Below are 19,545 nucleotides of genomic sequence, written 5' to 3'. Positions count from 1 at the left end.
GTAGAACGCAGCGCGGACGTGGCGGCGGCGGCGGCGGCGGCGGGCCCGGGACTTCCGGTGGCGCGCCTCACGTGATCCGCGCCGGAAGTGCATTTCTGGTCTCCCGGGCAACAGCCCCTCCCGCCCGCGCCCCTTCGGTCTCCTCACAGGAAATAGGTCCATGTTCGCCCACCGCCCGAGATCAGCAAGCTGCGAGCCCACGAGGTGACTCCGGGGTCTACTGGGTTTCCTTTGGGGAGTGAGGGAGGAGCCTGGAGGCCCCGGAGCCTGGCTTCTTCTGATGCCGGGAGAGCCGAGGGCTTGGCTGTCCCGTTGTCGTAATTAGCATCGACCCGCGGGGCCCGTGAGATTCCTAAATCATTGCCGGTTCAGTGGTGACAGAGAACCGGTTCCAGAGACTCATCTCTGCCGCGCTTCGGAATCAGCGGAAGACTTGAGAATTCGGATGCCCGGGCCCCCATCCCAGACCATTCAAATTCGAGTGTCTGGAAGTGGGGCCCGGGCATCGGTGTTTCTAGTGAAGCTCGCCCACGTGATTCCGGGGTGCCGAGTAAAAGTCTGGAAAGTGAATTCGGACTTGGGCCGTGCAGCCCAGGGCAGCCTCATCCTTGGAGGGATGTCCGGAATATTGGCCCGTCCACTCAAACCTTGGCGTTTTCTTTCTTTTACCTCACACTTTGACCTCTGTGGGAAGTCCTAAAGTTTGGTGGAAGTTACCTGGAGAACGTTTGGCACCGGTAGTCTTTAAAGGGCCTTATCGGTGAAAGGGGAGAATGTCTTTGCCCACTTTTCTTCCTCAGTAGCTGAGTGGAGCTGAACCAGGGACCAACGAAGTAGCTTTTACCTCTGAAATCCTGGGAGTCCCTTAGTACAGATCACATGGTTCTGAACAGATAATTTTATCGTTTTCAGGAATGATTTTTAAAGTCGTTTCATAGGCTAGGTTCTGTATTCAGCTCTTTTGCACCTGAAGTCAGAACAACATTACTCGAAATTCTAGACTAAAGATTAATAACACTCCTGGGCTTATTCACTCACGGTACCGTGATTTGTGCGGTGGAGATAACCTTTACCAATATGACGTCTATAATACAGCTTATAACAGCCCCCCGGGGATGGCAATGCAAACAGATACCGTATATTTTTAAAGATCGTTGGTTAGTAACTTGGAATGGGTATAATCAAAGGCAGGTTCACAGTACGGAGTTCAGATCTCTGTTGCTGCCCTGGGAAAGTACACAAATGAAAGCTCCAGGGAGAAATTTTCATTCTAAAACCGACAGACGGTGAAGGATTACTTTGTTTCTTAGGATCCAGCATTTAAGGGTGGGGTGAGATGAGCAGGATGGGGGGGGGGGGGGGCGGGCAGAGTGGAATTGAACAATTACAGCCAGAGTGGAGGCTGGAGGGATTACAAACTCCGTGCAAAACTCTTGGAGCTCCTTCCCTTCGATAGGAAATCCAGCCATAGAACAGTTGGACAAGTGAGAAAACAGCATAACCGCCGTTGATCAAAGATCAGATGCAAATATTTTTGAAAACCTACTAATGTGGGGCGCCTGGGTGGCTCAGTTAGTTAAGTGTCCAGCTCTGGATTTCGGCTCAGGTCATGATCTCACGTGATTCGTGAGCTGGCGCTCCGTGTCCAGCTCTGCGCTGACAGTACAGATACTGCTTGGGATCCTCTCTCTGTTTCTCTCTCTCTGCCCCTCCCCCTCTCATGTGCCTGCCGCACACACGGGCATGTGCTCTCTCTCTCAAAAAAAAAAAACCCAAAAGCATATTAAACATATTAATGTATTTAAACGTCTGCTTCCTGAAAAGATTTGGAACTTTACAATTATTTGAGTGACTACTCAGTTTCTTTAGGGAGGGAGGGAGGAGGAGGAGAGGCTATTATCAGGAAACAACAATCGCACCAGCATCCAAAGGCAGGGAAATACAGCTCTGGTTTTTATGCCAGAAGGAAAATAGGACATTTAAAAGAAAGAGCTTGCAGAATCCATGCCTACAAGTAATTGGTTAAATAAGTGGGGCATAGTCAGTAGCATATAAATTCAGAAAAGACAGCGATTAAATGGAATTACTGTGTATGTGTTTATACAAGTCAAACTTGAAATAAAGCCCCTGAAATCTACTGGTGGTCTTAACCACTTTAAACTAGTCATGGCTTTTGCTGATATGCTCTGAACTGTGAGGGATACACTTGCAGTGTGGGGAACTTACCTGTTTCCCCGTTTGAGCTGTATTACTCTTCTGTCCTTCTTAGTTACCCCAGTTTTCAACACTCCTATTGGCTGTTGTGTTCATGAGTAAGAGAGTAACTTTGGCCTCATAGTTCACTTAAGATTCTGATGTTAGCCACATGGGGATCTGGGGAACTTGCAAATAAATCCACTCACAAATCCATCACCCCGCTGACAAGTTAAACAATGCCATTTGTAGGTGGAATGTTACTTGTTTTCGTTTTTGTTGTTTAAAGAACGCCTAACTGCATCCTTTCAGTCTCTGTCCATCCCCGTGCTGCACCTTCCTTTGTGACATTACTTCCAACTGCATCACCCAGAAGAGAGGAAATTGGGGTTTGGGGCTGAAGGGTTGAGAAGGAAGTAAAACTTTTTTGGCTTCCTCACCCATCAGTTTTAACGATAGTCGTTATAGCCAGATGCGGGCTTTCTGAACTCAGTACCATGTGCCCTTGTAGGAGGCCTGTGTGCGGCCAAGACAAGCTTGGACTCCTGAGGGTGGGAGAAGGCCATTCAGTCTTGAGCCATCTTTTTGTTTGTTTGTTTAATGTTTGTTTATTTTTGAGAGAGAGAGTGTGAGCAGGGGAGGGGCAGAGAGAGAGAAGGAGACACAGAATCCGAAGCAGGCTCCAGGCTCCGAGCTGCCAGCGCAGAGCCTGACGCGGGGCTCGAACCCACGAACCGTGAGATGGTGACCTGAGCCAAAATTCGGCTGAGCCACTCAGGCATCCCTTCAGCCATCTTTGATGTCCACAATACCCGCAGGGACCATGCGAAGCCACAGGAGGGAGCCCACGAGGGCATCAAGGGATTGACATTGCCCTCAGGCAGCTGGGGGTGGGGGACAGGAAGCAGTGCTGTCAGAAACTCTCCTTTTATTATCTTAGCTGAGGAAGTTCCTACTAGTACAAGCATTATTGGAAGATACCTTCTCTGAGAGGGTTATTACTGCATATCCAGAAATTCCTTAGAATCACACGACCCAATTTACGTCACTTACATTTCTCATTGTGCCTTCGTTTATTCTGCGCGGTCTCCAGCGGACCCCCTTCTACCCCGAAACATATACCGGAGGCCTCAATTCAATCCGCCAGAGTATCTGGTTGGTTCAGAGAGCCACATCGCTGGGAGCCTTATCAGAAAGGTTTGACTCCAGGGCCTTTAGCCAGCATAACTTAATGATTGGCTCGATGGGTTTCGAAGCAAACAAATCAAAGCAGGTGAGTTTTCAGGTGTTTAATTTTCAGAATTCTTTTGGAAAAGGAGGCTAGAGAGGAAAATCCAGTTGCAGAGTGTACATTATCGTTTGGGGGGAATTTGTGTTTTTATTTTATTGGTTGGGATGACACCTCCCATATCCTATATTTATAGGAACATAAATGTGCTGTTAAAAGAACATATGTGACATTACTACCTTTTGACAAAGCCGCATTACGTGTTTGTGGAGGTTCTTGATAACTTCACGGAAATCGTTGGATTTTTCTCATTGAAAACAACAAAGCTCTTGTCTGTTACCCTCCTGTATATTGACGCATTTGAAAATACAGCTCCTAAATCCATACATACGTACATCTCCAGGATAAGCATATTCATTGAAGAACGAGTGCATTTTCTAAGAAAAGCTGTATGGGAAAATCTACGGTTCGAGACCCAGGGCACGGCAGCGTTTCGTGAATGACCTCAGCGCTGTTTTTTCCCTTCCTCCTCTGGTGGCTGAGGACAGACCATGAATTCGGTCTCTGTACTCGCCTGGGCTCAGCTGGGTGGTGACTATGATGCCATTGTGCTCGCTGGGGAGGGCTGCAGGGTCGGTGGTACCGTGGAACCCGGCCTGCCCTGACATCGCCATTCTCTTTTCTTTCAGCTCCACCATCCCCTTAGGAGAAAAGCTGCTGTTCAGTCCAGGAAGACGTGTGCCATAAGAGAGTAGGAGACACTCCCAAAGAGGTGGGGAACGAAAGATAAAGGCAACTGAGAGGCATCTAAATCTGTGGCCATAAGCTTGCTTTTCTTTGACAGGTGTTGCTGTCATGTCCAGAAATTTGTTTCAGGTTGGCTTTCCAGGAACCCAGGCATTTTGTTAGGTCCTTGAGTTCTCTGTGTGCAAAGGTAGCCAGTTTGAAAGAGTTCACAGGACCCGTTTTTAGAGAAGGTTCTCAACTTCCCTTCGGAACCAACTGATACACTTTGCAGGGAAGGCTGTGTATTCTTTCTTCCAAGGAAGAGACTCCGGGAACCTCCGGCTTCCCTTCCTTGGCTTGCTGTCTGGCCCGTGGCCGTTGCCAGGGTCTCCGCCAGAAAGCACGGCACTCCATGTGCATTCTAAGCCCTGTTGATCGCAGGAGTTTGGTCTTTTAATTAAGTCTTTAAATGTCTGTATCAATCTTTAAGAAACGGTCCAGGTTCCTAATTTCGTCGTGGAGACGAGTCTTTTGCTCCAGATAGTAGGAGCTGGTCACCAGGACTGCCGGTGGTCATCGTCACATGTGTCTGGCTTACTAGTCTTCCTCCAAGCCTCCTCATTTACTAGGTGCGTGAGAATCCCAGAGTCCCTCCAGGGGTCGCTAAGCCGAGAACGAGCAGCAGTGAGGGTGCTCCACGTGCAAGAGCGGAGTCGATGTGGCTGCATGACATTCACAAACCACAGGGCCAGCGAGGGGTGGCCCGCGGCCTGCTCTTTGTACTGCCCGGGAGCTAAGAATGGGGTTTGCATTTTCAAAGGGTTGGGTTTGGGTTTTTTTTTTTTTTTATCAGTTTTAAAAAGAATATGTGTGTGACAGAGACTGTGTGTGGCCTACAAGCCCAAGAATGTGTGACAGAGACTGTATGTGGCCTACAAGCCCAAGATATTTACTATTTGACCCTGCACAGAAAAAAGTTGCAGGCGTAAAATACCAAGCGTCGTGTTGGCAAGAGCAAGCCAGTGATTCTAAAGCTCCTTGCAAGCTGCTCCTCCTTCGGCCGTGTCTTCCTGTACTTTCTTTTCTTTGATTTCTGGGAGTTTCCTTAATCTGTCAGACATTCTCAGGAACTGCTTTTAACTGAATATCTGAAGGATTTTAGGAATCTGAAAATACTGAAAATGTAAAAGAATCTATGAAACCTAGGTTTTGGAATTTGAGGAGGGAGAGTGATAAGCTAAGGGTGAACGAGCATACGCGCCCTCCAGCTCCAGGACTCAACTTGCCAGAGGACGGCAGCAGGTTTGACTGTAAGTGTCCCAGCGGCCAAAACGTTGCGGAAAGCACGGTCAGAATAAAAGTGGTGACAGAGTTGCCTCTCATAAAGCCATCTTGGACATTTTCAGACTGCTGGCACTATTACTTTAAAACAAAATTTTTTTGAATGTTTATTTATTATTCTTGGGAAAGACAGAGAGACAGAACGCAAGCTGGAGAGGGGCAGAGAGAGAGGGAGACACAGAATCCGAGGCAGGCTCCAAGCTCCGAGCCGTCAGCATAGAGCCCGATGCGGGGCTCAAACTCATGACTGTGAGATCGTGACCTGAGCCGAAGTCAGATGCTTAACCTACTGAGCCATCCGGGTGCCCCTGGTCCTATTACTTTTAGAGCCAGGCTGGATTTTCCCACGTACAAATCAAAACGGGATTTCCTGAGGTCTGCTGTAGTGTTCAATCACAATAACCTTTCTTGCATATTTGAGGCTGTCACACTTCCCAGTTTGGGATAATTAATACTTCCACTGATCTGGTTCTAAGTACATTTTTTGAGGCACAGAAGTCGGGATTCAAAACTCTTCATTTCCAGAAGACACGCAGATGCCTCCAAGATTTTTCAAATTTAATTCCTATGCTACTTGTTAATCTCTAAAACAAATTTGCTGAAGACACACGTGGAGTTCACTGCAATGGCATTACGTGCTGCGGGCTCTCGGGAAAGTGTTCAGATTTCAGTGAGCTAAATATGAAACCCAGCTGGAAGGAATTAGCCACTCACAGGCTGCACCTTACAGCTTGGCGCTCCAGCGATTTCCACTGTGATTTCATTTGTGTCAGTGCCACTTCTCTGCGTGGTTAACCCCTTCGTTGTATCGGCTTTTATATTTCTTCAGTAGCTTGTAAAGCACGTGGGAGTTAGCTAGGTTTTCAGATAAGTGCTCATGTTTCAAACCTTCAGTTATTTATTTATGTCTTAAACCTTTATGGTTTTAAAGTAACGTGGACTTATTGTACACTTATATTTTCACTGCATTGGTTAGCTTTCTCCCAGTTTACACGCACTGCATGTGTGTGTATTCCTGAATTCAGAACAGGGAACAGGAAGTGCAGGCTATGTTCATGATAAATTTACAGAAGATCGTGTCAACCCTCTTAGAAATCGCCTGTTTGAAAGCTTAGTGTATTTAAAAAAGTGAGTGGTTCTCTTCAGGCCAGATCTTAAAAGATAGGGTTAATGTAACATCTCAATTTTCCACATTGACCATAGCAAAACATTTGATAGAGATTACAAAAGAAGTCAAGTTTATTACTTAAGGCTTAGAGATTTTTAAATTCCACCCTCTAATTAAGTGAAGGAGGAAAAACAGGCCTCCTTCAGTATCTGATGTCCCAGAGTTTCGAAACCCAAGTGCTGTTTGCCCAGCATTGCGTTGTTAGTGATTTCCTCTCACAGATGCTTAAATTCTCATGCATTTTAGGATATTATTTCTGTTTTGTTTTTTTGTTTTTTTTAATTTTTGACATTTATTCCTTTTTTGAGAAACAGTATGAGCGGGGGAAGGACAGAGAGAGAGGGAGACACAGAATCCGAAGCAGGCTCCAGGCTCTGAGATGTCAGCACAGAGCCTGACGCCGGGGCTTGGACTCACAAACTGTGGGATCGTGACCTTGACCTGAGCCGAAGTCGGACGCCTAACCGACTGAGCTACCGGGCGCCGCCCCCTCTTTTTTTATTTAAATACATTCTCATGCATGCTGGCATTTTAGTAGCTCTGAACTCTTGAACAGGAATGGAAAAAAATAACTGTTTTAAATCGGTTCTAAAAGGTACAGCTGCAGATTAAACTTTACCTTTAGGTATCCTCTGCCACATCAGTAAATCAGAAGCAGTTGGGAAGGGGCAAAAGCAGTAAATCCTGGCAGAGCAAGGCTGTTGAGCAAAGGCATTCTGTGCAGTCACTTGCTGGAGGGTCTCATGGAACAGTTGCTGCTACAAAGACAGGCACAGTGGCCAGGCAGGGACGGTGTGGTGTCACACCACACTGAGAGATGCTTGTCACAATCGAAACCAAATCAAGGCTCATCTGGGGGCTTAAAGCCCAGGGCCCAACCCACACTGGAGAGAGATCTCATTTGGAGAGGCTTCTCCAAGTCCCAGGTCAGAGGCAAGAGCCAACGGTGGTTTCCAGGGAGTTGGCGAGAGGTATTCTGTCCAAACTGTGGGATCATCTAGGGTTAATTTAAACAGACACTGGCATGAGTTAAGGATTAGGAGATGAAGTCAGTAATAGTTATGTGTTGTTAATTCATGTTCTATATTGATGTTTTTTGTATATGCACTGGCTATGAACTATATGGTTCTCTCCAGTCTTTCAGCGGGTAAGCAGATGTTTGAAAAATGCAGTGTCCTTTGAGCTATTTAATCGGACCTAAGGGGAGCCCTCCCTTTCAGCCCACAAGGCCATAACCCACGTGCTGGGGCCCCATAGTGTGTGTTGCGGTAAGATGAGGCACAGTACTGAGAGGAGGCAGCCTCTGAGGGGCTGCTTTACAAACCATGAAATAGCCACGAATATCTCCCACGTGTACTGACCACACGTTTGAACTGTGTTTGTTCTTTCCTAGATTCAGTGCCCATTTGGTCTTCCACCATCACAGATGGCAGCAATGGTAAGGTTTTGTTTTGTTTAACTCATAAAGAAAAGGGTACACTTTAGTCTTTAGAGTCTTGGTGTTCTCAGTCTATGAAGGAGAAGACCAAAGAAACAAATACAGCGGAAAACTTGAAGGCACCATTGGGTAGGCTGCTAGACCTCTTTTGTCCGGGCACCGAGGAGTGAGCCAGGCCGGCAGGTGTTTAGGGAGCAGAGAGGGAAGGACCGGAGAAGGTCCGGCTCGTTAGTGCCTGTGGTTGGTGGAACCCGTCGCTTACTTATAGTGGGTAGAGAGGGCCAAGATGGTTGACGTCCTCATCTCTCCCTGCGTCTTATCTAATGATGATAATTAGTAGCCTCTGTCCCCACTTTATCATGGCTGTAACCTTAAACTCATTGTCCCGTGCGCACGTGAGAGCACGTGTGCATACACTTGGTGTCTCCTGTGGGCGTGGGCCGTCCTGCGTCCTCTGGTGCAGCAGTAGCACCAGAGTAGATGCAGAGTAGGTATTTAGTAGACACCCGGTGGATACTTGTGGTTTAGTCAAACATTCGACGGTTCTCCACCTCCCTCTATTTCATAGGCGGCAGCCTGGAAAACTACGGAGCCTTGGTTTTCTCATCCCGTATACGCAAGATACTGGCGACACTACCATCAGGCGATGGCCTGGATGCGAAGCCACCATAATGCCTACAGGAAGGCCGTGGAGTCTTACCTCACCGGCCCGTGGTTCTTGCCTCCTGCGGCTCTCCCCAGAAGCTCTTACGCTGACAAGGCCGGGTCTCCTTGGCCCCCTCGTGACCGCCCCCCAGCCCCCCCGGACTCGCGCCGCGGCCACTCACATACTAGAAGGTCCGGGCAGCGTCCGCGGGCCTGCGCGACAGAAGAGCGGGCTCGGCCCGCAGAGGAGGAGGCAGACAGCGAGTCGGACGGGGGCGTGGAGTGCGACGTGAGCAACATGGAGATCACCGAGGAGCTGCGCCAGTACTTCGCAGAGACCGAGCGGCACCGGGAGGAGCGACGTAAGTGTGCGCCTGACCCTGCGTGCTTCCTTCCGCGCCCTGCCTTTTGCGTGGTCTTCTGCCCTGGGTGTTATTTTGTAAGTTCCTGCTATTCCGCATCCAGTCCCGCCTCAGCTCTGTCACTCCGAGGAGGCGTTTTAATACAGGACTTTTTAGGGGCACCCGGTGGCTCAGTAGGTTAAGTGTCCGACTCTTGATTTCAGCCCAGGTCATGATCGCACAGTTTGTGAGATCAAGCCCTTCATCAGGCTCCAAGCTGAGCGGGAGACTGCTTAAGATTCTCCCGCTCTCTCTCTCTCGCTCGCTCGCTGTCTCTCTCTCTCTCAAATAAAAAAAAAGTATACCCAAGCAAGTATTTTTAAAACACGACTTTCTATTTTACATAAAATACATTTCTTTCCTTCATCTTCAGAAATAAATTACCTTTTAGACAAAGTACATACAAAATCACCATTACTCTAATTGGAAAGTATACAGCGATGAAGGAGAGGAGGTGTTCAAGCATGTCCACATTTGGTTGGAATGCTCTTTTTTAAAGCTTTTTGAAAAGAAAATATGATGGATATGGGATTTCTTTCTTTGTCTTTACCAGAGAGTAGAATAAGGTGTTTTTCTCACCAAAGGTTGACACTTTTATGATAGAAGTTCTAATTAAGGACGGCTGCAAACCCCAGTCACCTAAAAGGCCGTTTAGAATTATCTGCTGATTTAAAGTAAACTCAGTACATAGTTATTCAATAGAAAATAGATGTGAGTGTAATGAAGATACAGTAACAAAGTGTGTCTTTCTGGCATAAACAGCTCAGGCACAGAAATGGCCATGAACCACCCCCGTCCCTCTCACCTTGGTCAGGTAGGGGTCTAGGTAAGTTAAACAAAATGTCATGGGAGTTACCTGCTAAGTCGTGCCTGGTGCTTAATATTGTTTTGAATGAATGAATGAATGAATGAATGAATGAGGTGTTTCAGTATTAATTATGAGCCTTAAATCAGAGGTTTTCAAATATCCCACAGAATGCTAAACTTGCTCTGCTTGTGTGGGACATTCTACAAAGTGAGTGAGGCTTTGAATCGTTTATAAACTTGATGAACTTCATATCTTGTTTTATATTATTCCTAAATCTGCGGAGTTTACTTCAGACCTCCAGATTATACTATCATCATCACTATTATGGGTTGACTTGTGTTCCCTAAAAAAAAAAAAAAAAAAAAAAAAAAAGATTGGTTGGAGTCCTAATCTCCCCCGACGCCACCCCACCTCAGGACGTGACCTTCTTTGGACATAGGGTCTTTACAGAGGCGATCAAGTGAAAATGAGGTCTTTAGGGTGGCCCTGATCCATTTATGACTGGGTCCTTATTAAAAGGGAGGCATTCGGACACAGAGATACACATGCACCCCAAGAGAAGGCCACGTGAAGACAGGAGTTCTGCCACTGGAAGCTAGGAGAAAGGCCTAGAATGGATCTTCCCTAGCGCCTTCAGAGGGGTCCCAGCCCTGCCCACACCTTAATCTCAGATTTCTAGCGTCCAGATCTGTGAGACGAGAAATTTCTGTCATTCCAAGCCACCTATTTGCAGTGCTTTGTTAGTTACAGCAGCCCTGGGGAACTAATACAGCCCCCCTGCCTCTGTGAGAATTTTCTTCTGCGAGGGGACATGAAGTGAAGGGCACAGGTCTCACCATCTCTATGAAGAAACTGGTACATATCTGTTTTACTGTGATCTAGATAGCAGACCGATAAAAAAGGGAATGTTATGAAAACTTGTACAACCTTTATCTTTAACCTGACATTGTACAGGGCAAGCGGTGGCAGAACCGCTCAAATTATGGGGCCCTGCCCACCTCCGCCCCTTGTCCGTCGGAGGGCTTGCCTTGCGGGTCACCTGCCCTAACCAGTCTGTCCCTCAGTCCCCTCACCCGGGAGGTGGAGATCCTCATTAATGGAGTGGTAGTTATGAAGGTTAAATGAGATTTAAAAAAATACTAAAAATAATTTAAAAATAATGGGACAATAAAAGAAAAGTTCTAGAACTGTGCTTGGTACGAAGTCAGTGCCCGGGAAACGTTAGTCGTTATGGTTAGTTGCTAATAACTCATCCTTGAATGTGGATCTTTAACCATATACTGATTTTACTGTGATGCTCTCTATGTCGATTACTGCTTGATTGAGATTCTGCACATTTTTAAAGAAAAATTTTTTTACCGTTTTTTATTTTATTTCTGAGAGAGACAGAGACAGAGTGTGAGCTGGGCAGGGACAGAGAGAGAGGAAGACACAGAATCCAAAGCAGGTTCCAGGCTCTGAGCTGTCAGCACAGAGCCCGATGCAGGGCTCAAACCCACGAACCATGAGATCATGACCTGAGCTGAAGTCGGCCGCTTAACCGACTAAGCCACCCAGGTGCCCCAAGATTCTGCATATTTTTAATAAAAGATGTTTTGTGGCTTCAAAAGTCATATTTCTACCCTGCACTTTTCAAGATTCTTAAATTGGTTTAGAATATTTAAAAAGCAAAAGAATTCAAGTCTTGATGTCTGTCCAGTCTAGTCGTTCATACCGTTTTCATCAAAGTAGGCGTTAATACAACTTTTAGTGCATTTCAAGGACATTCTTGCTTGATGTAACTTACTATAGTAAAATACGTGGAAAAAGGAATGCACTTCCGTATTACTAATAACAACGCTGAACACACGGAGCTGCTGCTTTGTGCTCTTTACATGTGTAGCTGTAGCATGATTGAAAACTACTTGCCATAGCGTCTCTGCCATGCTTTTATGCCCTCCGGGGTGCCCTGAAGACACTATGAGGTCTTCGGAAGACCTGGAGATTGTCTGGCATGGGCGGGAACACGCTGCATTGTCAGAGTCTAATCTGACTGCTAAAGATTTAGAAGCTGCCGGGGCCCGACCCTGCACCAACGCAAGTATCGGGCATGATTCTTTTCGCCAGCGCTTCTGGTGGCGTGTAGGATGAGCACGTGTTCCTTCAAGCAGTAACAAAGGATTGAATTCAGATGTAAGTAATGTCAATGCCCACAGTGCTTTCCAACCCATTACCTCCCTCCACTAGAAATGTTCGTGGAAGTTTAGTTACATACACGGTTGGGATGTGTTTTAACAGCGATTAGGGACCTGAGTAGTGTGAATGCTTGGTTACAGATGTTTTGCTTTGCTCTTTTGAACCACTAGAAGCTACTCGTTCAATAAAGGCTAATTCAGCTTTGAATATGGATCATCTAGAGAGAACAGAATTTTATGAAATAGCACTAGCAGGAAAAAGCATAGGTAAACTTGAAAGATTTTGTTTTTCAGTAGTATTCACTTCCACGAGAACATGTATGTCCTATCATTCATCATCGTCATCTGAGTCTTATTTAATATTTTCTTAGAATAAAATCCTTCGTACTGGAGAGCATGTTCTTGTTTGTGATGACTGCTCTTCCACATAATCTCTAACATATTTTAATGGTAACCAAAAAATTAGGATAAATAAAGAACTGTGCAGTGGGAACAGACATACTTTTGATTGTTAGATGTCATTTCCTAACGAGATACTTCCGTTATTCAAAACTTCAATGATAACAATGCTTATGGGAAAGTAGACAGTTGTGGAGTTTGGAAGGTCAGCTGTGTTTCCAATTATTTCTTAGGAAAAAAATGCTTATTGTTAGGTTAAGAAAAGTATCCCGTTGAAGTCATAAATAACTACCAATTGAGACTGCAAGGCTATAGTCCTAATACTTAGAAGGAGAATGCGGGAATGTTATTCCCAGTGGGGGGAGACGGCCCTCTGACACAAACACGGCCCCTGTTGTCTCGGGCTTGAGCCTACCAGCTCTTATCCCCTGTGTTTTCTGGGTAGCTGCTGGGTCAAAACCGAGACACGTTCAGAAGGAGCTTACACTCAGTTGAGAAGAGGAGACGAAATCAAACTAAAACTGATTCCTAGAAGAGCTGTCTGTGTGTGGTCCACAGGCACTTTGGCAGTGATGGGGTAGAGCCAGTGAAGTCAGCTGTCAGAGGAGAAGCTTCGGGGGAAGTGGTGGAAAATAGAGCGTGCTCTAGGCTTTGAGAGATGGGGTCAGCTGGGATGGTGAGAGGAAGAAAGGGGGGTACATCCACTCCCCTCTTAGCCGCCGGGTGCTCTTCTGACCACAGGGCCAGGTGCTTTTAGACACCTGCCGGGAGACCTCTGCTCCGTGTTGGGTCCACCGAAGCTGGAAGGTTCAGACGCCAGTTTTCGTCCCGAACCTTCAGTCAGCTGGAACCCCATCCCAGTCGCCCTCAGTCGACCCTTCTGTGGAAAACCGGGAGCGTATGGCGAAACGTACAGCCCAGGATTTAGCGAGCTGCTGTGCTTTAGTGGATGAGATTAAAGTGTGGAACCACACCGACTGAGCACCGTACCGCAGAAAAGTAGAAGGGAGGGACGGAAATGCACTTTTATCCTAAAAGTGAAAATGGTAATCATTCACTGACTTCATTTGTCATGGAGAGAGGGATGTGAGGCGAGGGTGCAGACCCATCAGAAACGGCTCCAGGTCTGCTGGCAAGCACCTGTGTTCCGGGCGTGTTGCTGACAAGCCAGAAATGAGTCATTCATGACATAAATCAAGTCTGTGCTTTCGTGCACTTGTGCTAAAATCATTAATTCTGGCAGCATAGCAGAGAGTACAACCAGAAAGCCTTGCTTATCCCAGAAAACTGAGGAAAAATAACATTCTCCCACACTCATCTTAGTGCTTTGTCCTCCAAAATGTTCTGCCTTTGGGCTAATTATCTGTGGAATACTGAATGGATGTTTTCCTGTGTCCGGTCTTCTAAAATCTAAGTCCCTTCTCATGATTTTGTTTTCCTTTGTAGACTAAGTCCACATTGGCTAACCTCATGCGAATTTACAGGTTGAGGGGGACGAATTTACATCATGCAAATTTACAGATTGATATCCTGAACCCAGATGGGATCCAGTAGCGTTTCTCCTTAACAGGATGTTACCGTTTTTCTTGTTTGAACCCTATGTGTGTATTAACCGTGATATTCGTTTACTGGGACTGCTGTAACCAGTTTCCATACATTGGGTGGCTTAAAGCAACAGAAATTTATTCTCACAGTTCTGGAAGCTAGAAGTCTGAAACCAAGGCGTTAGCAGAACCACACTCCCTCCAGAAGTTTCTGGGACTTTGCTTCTTCCAGCTCTGGTAGCTCCTGGCATTCACTGGCTTGTGGGAGCATAGTTCAGCTACCTCCATGTTTACATGATTTCCCCCCCCCCCCCATGTCTCTGTGTGTCCTTTTCTGTCTCTCATAAGGACACTTTCATTGGGTTTAGGGTCCGCGCTAATCCAGTACGATCCCATCTTGAGCCTCAATTATATCTGCAAAGACCCTATTTCCAAAGAAGGTCATATTCTCAGGTTCCTTGTAGGTGTGAATTTGGAGGGGATGCTGTTTAGCCCACTATAACCCTGTTTTAAAGCTGGAATCTAGACAGATACTCTGATTTCTATTCAAACAAATTCCCATGGCTGAACGGCCCATAAGGAAAAAGCACTGGGTAACATGCAGTCTCACAGCTGTTTCTAGGAAAAAAACGACTAACTTCTCCACGACAAGGCACCTGTTCATTTATGTCTGAAGTGTGATGTTCTGCTTCCGTCAGATGATTCTCCATCTGGTTGAGCCCTCACCTTGTTTTGACAGGAAGAAAAACTGCTAGTGACTGAGAATCCTTTCTTTCATAGGGAGGAAGGAAGCAATAAATAGAAACAGAATGAGCGATGCCTTCAGACGCGTATATTCCATTCTAAGGTTTGCTCGGCCCCTGAAGTCCGTGAACACTAAAGTACTTGCAGATGCTAGCTGGGGCTTCCAGTGTCTGGCCCCTCTCAGTGCATTTGGTTTTAAGCGGACTGATTTTCACATTGGTAGTCTAGACTTAGGACTTTTTTTTTTTTTTTTTGTAATCATTTAAGTAGAGGCACAGGGACTCAGATGTAAAGGAACAAGATCAGACCCCAACTCATTGGTGCCCCTGTCTCCCCCTGCCTCTGCCATGGAGACTCAGGAACCTCCGGGAGAGGGGCTCTGTCCAGCTGAGATTTGAGCATCCGTTTCTCTGTCCCTGGGTTGTCATCATTTTTCTTTAACAGAATCTGGAAGAAATAGCTGTTAACAAAAAATACTGTATGGCCTGTGTCCAGGCTTTCTCTCAGCAGTCATTTCCTGAGCACCTACCTTGTGTCAGGCGTTGTGTCCTCCCGGGGCTAGGAATTGGGGATGTGTGTGAAGGCGACAGTGTCCTTTCCCCAGACGCGACTCCCACGGGCAGGTTTTGGCACTAGCCGGTCAGTGGAGGGGACAGGCTTCCCACCCCTTGGGTCTATGTTGTAGGGCATTTGCCCGCCATGCTGGAAACCGGGAAAGCTCTGAGCCTCTTGTGAGGCAGAGAGGCGACAAGGCCTGAGCCTCGAATTTTCATAAGGAAACCTGAACGGGAAAGAGGTACACGTAGAGAATTGAGAATGGCTGTGCTTTTTATTCTTTTACACTGTATGAGCTTCATTAACTGAAACCCTGTGATGGTAACCCATGAGCACATGCCAAGTGTGAACTGGGGAAGTTGCACTGGCTATGTTGACTTGGCGGCTGCGGTCAGTTCGGATTAACAGTGTTTCATCTACAGATGTCAACGATAAGAGAAAACATCTCGATGTAGAATTGTTCTACTGATTTACTATCTGTAAGATAGTTTTGGTCAGAAGAGAAGCACAAAGGACCATAATTGGAACCGCGTTCAGTTGTAAGGAAAAGAGAAAGATGCAAAAGTAGGAAGGTGAAATTCACATGTCCTAGTGGCAGAGAGCAACGCTTGCCAAGAGAGCGAGGATCCTGGTGTTAATTAAATGATTAAATGTTGATTAAATGCGGGGGGTGCCTGGGTGGCTCAGTCGGTTGAGCCTCCAACTTCGGCTCAGGTCATGATCTCATGGTTTGTGGGTTCGAGCCCCACATCGGGCTCTCTGCTGACAGCTCAGAGCCTGGAGCCTGCTTTGGATTCTGTGTCTCCTCCTCTCTCTGCCCCTCCCCCATTCGCACGCTGTCTCTTTCTCTCTCTCTCAAAAATAAGTAAACGCTAAAAAAAAAACCAAAAACTTATAAATGCGGGGCGCCTGGGTGGCTCGGTTAAGCGTCCAACTTCAGCTCAGGTCATGATCTCACGGTTCGTGAGTTTGAGCCCCACGTTGGGCTCCGTGCTGTCAGTGCAAAGCCCGCTTCAGATCCTCTGTCTCTGCCCCTCCCTCACTTGTGCCCTCTCCTTCTCAAACATCAATAAAAACATTTAAAAAAATTCTAAACGCAAAGACTCTGATTTAGACAGGAAGTTGAACATCTGTTGTGTCACTAGATCTGTCAGGAAAGCTGATTACAGTCCTGGGACAAATCGGAAAGTAAAAGGACTGTGGCCTGGGAATCTCTGTCCCCTAGATGCACAGGCTCTGGGGCCCCCACAGCACCACCCCCCCCAAGGGATTGTTTGCTCTGGGCCTACAACGAAACAAGCTCAAGGATTGGTAACTCACCCAAGGCTCCCATAGGTAGCAGAGGGAATCTGTTGTCCTTGGCTAATGTGGAAATGCCACACGTTCAGAAGCGCAGTCCTTGGAGGGCAGGACTAAACACCCGTGAGAGCTGAACACTTACATCCTAATGTTTCAGACTTGACAGAAAGACCAAAACTGAGAAGCAAATGCTTACTGACCTCCCACTCATGTGCACATTACGCCAATGTTTCGGTTTACTTCTGCACTTCACAGTAAGACAATGGCATCTCTTTTCTGTGGATAAGGTAACAGTTACTTAAGTTGCATTTACTTCCTTGAGGGTCATCTGGCATCTGCGTAGATTACCTCCTCGTATAAGAAATAAACCGCAGAGGGGCGCCTGGGTGGCTCAGTCGGTTAAGTGTCCGACTTAGCTCAGGTCATGATCTCACGGTCCGTGAGTTCGAGCCCCGCGTCGGGCTCTGTGCTGACAGCTCAGAGCCTGGAGCCCATTTCAGATTCTGTGTCTCCCTCTCTCTCTGCCCCTCCCCTGTTCATGCTCTGTCTGTCTCTGTCTCAAAAATAAATAAACGTAAAAAAATAAATAAATAAATAAGCCGCAGATGTGCTACGTCAGAAGTGACTGTCTGCATTTTATGGTGTTTCCAAGTTTCCAGAACTCCTTCTCCCCAGCTCCAGGGTGATGTTTATGAAGAACGGGCTTAGGAGTGTGACTGCCTAGCCACAGATATATCTTGCTGCTCACTTTTGGGTTCCCTCCTATATACTAAGGTTTTATTCTGCTACTGTTTTTTTTTTTAACAAGGAAAGAATGATTTATATCATTTATCCCCTACAACTATCTTCACTCCTTATTCAGTAGCATTTGTCTTGGTAGCAGTAGTAGCTACAGATGGGTGCCTTCTACTGTCTGTTTCTCTGTTCTCGACAGTTGCTTACAAAAATGTGTCCGTGGGCCAAATGTTACCATACGCATCATTGTTTCATTGATGTGTTTTTATTATTTCTGTTTACATAAGAATAACAGTTCTGGTATTAGGGCCCATTTTAGTAAAAATAGAGGGGAGAATTTAATTTCTTACTTTATAAGAATCCAGTTAAATTAGTAGGACCAGGGGCACCTGGGTGGCACAGTCAGTGAAAAACATCTGACTCCTGATTTCCGCTCAGGTCACGGTCTCATGGTTCATGAGTTCGAGTCCCGCATCCTGCTCTGCCCTGTCCATGCAGAGCCTGCTTGGGATTCTCTCTCCCTCTCTCTCTGCCTTCCCCACTCCCAACTCACACTCTCTTGTTGCGAGCGCACTCTTGGTCTTAAAAGAAAGGAAGGTAGGAGAGGTGGGAGGGAGAGAGAGAAAGAAAAGAATCAGGGTTAAAAGCAGATCCCTTTATCACTTGAAATTTAGCCTAAGCTAACCTGTGAAGTGGAAAGTCAAGTCCCATAGCGAGGCGGTCCCCGCGCTGTTGCACATCTGTGAATACAGCAGGAAGATTAGACGTCAGGTCTCCCTTCCGTTGGCAGAATTGCCCTTGATTGGCCCGGTTGCCTCGAGCAAGCGCTGAGTCGTTTGACTTCATTGCCTGGTGTGCCCTGTGCTTCGGACGGGTGTGAAGGATCGCGGACCGTCGCTGCGATTCTGTGGTTACCAGCACTTGCTCTTTTGCACTTTGCCTAAAATCCGTACTTTTTCCCCCAGCGCCTCCTTTGTGGGCGGACGTACTACTTCTTGCAGCCCTGGACTTGCCAGAAAGCACTTCACTTCCCTGCTGGCCTGGGGGAGTGGGAAACCAGGCGAGCTGCACCAGCCGGTCCTAGCTGGCCGGGATGTGGGCAGGCCTCGAACGTGACAGAGAGAGAGAGAGCGCGCGAGCTGGATCTTCGGGGCTCCGTGCAGAGGTTTGATGGTGTCGGGTGACCTGTTTCCCGGCGGCTTTTTGCCGTTTCCGGCAGCATCTGCCTCCCGGGCGAGCGACCAGTGCGTTCCCCTAACCACGGGGGTGACGGTGTGCGGGCGCCGCCTCGGCCTGTGGACGGCTCGGCGGGCGCAGGCCGCGGGGCGTCCCCGAGCTCACCCCGGTCCCCCGTGTCCCTTCGTTCTCAGGGCGGCAGCAGCAGCTGGACGCCCAGCGCCTGGACGACTACGTGAACGCCGACCACGGCCTGTACTACTGCACCCGGCGCTCGGTGGAGCCCCCCTCCGAGAGGCCCGGCGAGCGGCGCCAGGCCGAGATGAAGCGCCTGTACGGGGACAGCGCCGCCAAGATCCAGGCCATGGAGGCCGCCGTGCAGCTGAGCTTCGACAAGCACTGTGACAGGAAGCAGCCCAAATACTGGCCGGTCATTCCGCTCAAGTTCTGAGCCCGGGGCGCAGCGTGCCCAGCCATCACCCCCTTCCCCTCCCGCGCATCTTCTCAGGGAAATGTCTCTCAGCCCGAGAAAAAGGCATGTTCACCAAAGTCCCAGGGGGCCCACCACAGGGGTAACACGTCGGCCGCTTGAAGTCGGCGAGAGGGATACTGTCGCCAACATGAAAGATTTTCTTTTGGCCTAAAGTGATGATTTCATGTAGATTATACTTGGTTTTGAGGTTGATATTCGGTTCATTAAAGTCCTCTTTTTGCCACTGCCTGGTGGTTTTTGGTTTTTGGTTTGGTTGGGGTTTTTTTTTTTTTTTTTTTTTTTGCCTTTATTTTCTTCTGTCCTTCTCTCCTTAACCCAACTGAACTTCAACACAGATGCCTTAAATGGGTCAGACGTCCTCCCCTGCTCGAGCTCCCCTTAGCCCCCACTGAAAATGATCCAGCGGGACAGATCGCGCTTCTGGCCAACGTGGAGGTCAGCGGGCGTGTTCCGTAAAGGACCAGAGAGTTAACGCTTC

General features: G+C 47.5%; 1 protein-coding gene across 2 annotated transcripts; it reads left to right on the top strand.

Annotated features, from left to right (window-relative positions):
• GEMIN8 (gem nuclear organelle associated protein 8) lies at window positions 1-19,293 on the top strand. 2 transcript variants are annotated; one of them, XM_045471069.1, is made up of 5 exons: window positions 1-204; window positions 4,111-4,193; window positions 8,050-8,094; window positions 8,663-9,101; window positions 18,769-19,293. In XM_045471069.1, the coding sequence occupies exons 3-5, from the start codon at window positions 8,083-8,085 to the stop codon at window positions 19,023-19,025; spliced, it is 708 nt and encodes a 235-aa protein (XP_045327025.1). In that variant the 5' UTR covers window positions 1-204; window positions 4,111-4,193; window positions 8,050-8,082; the 3' UTR covers window positions 19,026-19,293. The 2 variants fall into 2 exon arrangements, with proteins under 2 accessions (XP_045327025.1, XP_045327026.1); XM_045471070.1 differs by lacking the exon at window positions 4,111-4,193 and having other exon boundaries at window positions 89-204.
• The last annotated feature ends 252 nt before the right edge of the window (window positions 19,294-19,545 follow it).

The sequence above is a fragment of the Leopardus geoffroyi genome, chromosome X (genome assembly GCF_018350155.1).
Source record: "Leopardus geoffroyi isolate Oge1 chromosome X, O.geoffroyi_Oge1_pat1.0, whole genome shotgun sequence".
In the NCBI taxonomy this organism is placed as follows: Eukaryota; Metazoa; Chordata; class Mammalia; order Carnivora; family Felidae; genus Leopardus; species Leopardus geoffroyi.
This window is presented reverse-complemented; position numbering and strand designations above follow the sequence as displayed.